The sequence below is a fragment of the Postia placenta genome, assembly GCF_002117355.1.
Source record: "Postia placenta MAD-698-R-SB12 unplaced genomic scaffold POSPLAscaffold_5, whole genome shotgun sequence".
NCBI lineage: Eukaryota > Fungi > Basidiomycota > Agaricomycetes > Polyporales > Adustoporiaceae > Rhodonia > Rhodonia placenta.
In genome coordinates this window covers 2,092,071-2,094,737 of record NW_020169836.1, presented here as the reverse complement: position 1 = coordinate 2,094,737, position 2,667 = coordinate 2,092,071, and the positions used below count along the sequence as shown (strand labels likewise).

Genomic DNA, 2,667 nt, shown 5'->3' with positions numbered 1-2,667 from the left:
GCGACACCAGGGCGGACATTGAAGTCTATACCGTGCGTAAAGATGCTCAATGCGAGGTTAGCATCCGTAAGTGGTGCTGGGATTGCGATCGGGCTCGAGACGAGTGGATGATGGGACCGTCTGCGGAACCTGAGGACACAGAGTTGCTCGCTTATCGACAGGAGGAAGCCAGCAATGTGCTGCCTGCTGCGCAAAAACCTTGGTTGGTGGAAAATTATTTTGCAAAGTACATTCTCTGGTAGATCTGCAGGTGACAGTGTAGCTGACGTCATCTCGTCCGAACTGAAATGTTCCAGATACGGCCCGAGTCTTGACACCTATGTTGAAACGCGCTGACCTGCGTGGTCAGGAATGAGCTCGCAAGCTCGGGCGCACGAGTAGCTGGGGGCCGGAGGCCCCTATTGTAGTATATAATGACCCCGCGCAATGTACGTACTGCATGCGATTGTCCCTTATGGGCATCGCTAGCTCGTGGACAAACACGCTCACCATGCCGTCGCACCGGTTGTTCCAACAACCTAGCCATATACCCCATCTTACTGCATTTACACGTGCTCACCTGTAAGACCTCTCACTCAGCCCAAGGTACGCTGCACCAATCTCTATATTGGAGATGTGCAAGTACCAGGGTAAGAGTAAGTGTCGGGCGCCTTCCTGTACGCCTGTCCTTTTAGGGCAAGGTATGTAGGCGCCTTCACGTGACATACATGACTCATGATGTACATTATAGTAATTAGTATAGTAAGTAATGTGCTGCGTTACATCGCCAGGTCATGAATATTCAGAATGGTCTGTTGAACAATTGAACCTCATTGACCCACTATCGCGATTGGAGCTTCTGTCATCATGTTGATATACATGTGGCAATGGGCCAATACTGAGATATCCGATCCGCACGAATGAGCCAGATGTGCTGCTGCTCCATGCATGGTGATTGTTACCAAGGGGCAGGATGTACACTTGCACTGAAGCACATCACGTTGTCCTGGTCCCCTCATTTTCAGTCGGGCTATCAGCTGCATCTCAGATTTTCTTTCCGGCCGCCACAGTAACTATATGCGTGGTCCTTGCGAGATGCCCGACAATGTCTTCCAGCCATCGGTGCATACCACCTTACCTCCATAAAAACATCTGGTGTGTTCAATGCATGTCCTGTCTTGTTCTGTTCACTGATGATCGGCACACAGGTTCTGGTTCTTCAAGTAATGACTCCCTCACAACATAGCTAAACACTGTGTAACTGCCAGACATTAAGATTGACTTGGCTTTTCAAACTGTGTGTGCTTAGGATACTCGAGGAGAGTGGGCTGTGCTACTTCACAATTACTAGCAGCAGCATGACATATGACCTGAACGTGTGAGACAATATACTTGTATGTGTATCCGATCACGCTTCGATCTCGGTGACTAACACAAGGGCAGTTTAGGCCCTACATAGACCAGCCCTTGGGTGTCGGCTCTTTGTATGGGAATCTGTCATCTTCAGCCAACAGGAAGCGGCGGTTGATCTGTGGAATTTGGAAACTGCAAGCATGTGCTGCTGATGGTGATCGTTTCCACAAACCACCTTCTCCAACCCTCGATTCCGCAACTACCATCAGTGGATTCTAGTCCGTGGATGAAATCGTAATTTCTCCTCTGTTGTCATGATCAGGCATAACAGCTGATGCCACTTAGCAGAAGCCGTAGCCATTACAATCCAACCTTCTCTGCGACCATCAATCCCACAACGGACTGATGGTACGTTCTTTCATGTGCGTTAATACTCCACCTCACACGAGGTTCAGGATCTATCGCTGCAATACCCAAACCACATGTTGTATGGTCAGCACAATCCGTCAGCATCTCTTAGCCATGCGCAAAATTCAACTCATCCTATTGACCGCCTCAGATACCTCCTCATGTTATCATTAGCAGTCGCATCTGCTCATCAGTCGTAAGCTGCCAAAAAGATCAGGTAAGAAACATATCTGATGGGCTGCACACATGTTTCCTGACTCAGTTCCACGGCTAGATTGGGGTGTGCTACGAGGATGGGACCAGCACAACCTTGCGTGGCAGCTCAGTCGAACTGTGGTGTTGCACTCATATATAGGCGACCACCACTGAGTCTGGGGTTTTCTGGTCAAACCTGTAGTTTTTCCTCACCACTGGCATGAAAAATATGCTATAAGAAGGCAATTGATACAACGGTCTATACTCCTATATTGATGCCTGACTCGTAGACAACGAGCGAGGACTTATGGACAGTGCGTCGTCCTGAAGATCGAGCGAGGAAGTCGAGAATGACCACTACCCCAAGCGAGGAGGAGCAGAGACTTGAATGAATAACCAGGTCGAACTTAGGGTTCGACCGACTAATGGTACAACTACTTATACAAGTACCGACTGCGCACGGACCATCGTGTCTATGTGGTCGTGTTAGTGAAGAAAGAAACGTAGTGGTACGATACCAGGCACGAAGTGCGCACGGACCCCATTATGTAAGCTACATAATGTTCAACCTGCGGGTGAGCGCTAAGACAGGCGCCAGTATGGGCGCTAGTAGTACAAGGAATAGAACAGAAAGACAAATGTTTCATTACCCCCCTACCAGAGTCGAAGTCCCATTCGACTACTTACTGCTCACCGTCTCCATACAACTCCCAATCTACGCCGTCGTCCTCC

The 2,667-nt window shown here is 49.1% G+C and overlaps 1 protein-coding gene across 1 annotated transcript; it reads left to right on the top strand.

Annotated features, from left to right (window-relative positions):
* Nucleotides 1–355: 355 nt before the first annotated feature.
* On the top strand, nucleotides 356–554 carry POSPLADRAFT_1103829 (hypothetical protein; the record flags this gene model as incomplete). The annotated part of the gene is made up of 2 exons (XM_024483251.1): nucleotides 356–428; nucleotides 469–554. Coding segments are annotated over 2 exons (159 nt in total), but the record flags the coding sequence as incomplete, so codon positions are not given.
* Between the last annotated feature and the right edge of the window lie 2,113 nt (nucleotides 555–2,667).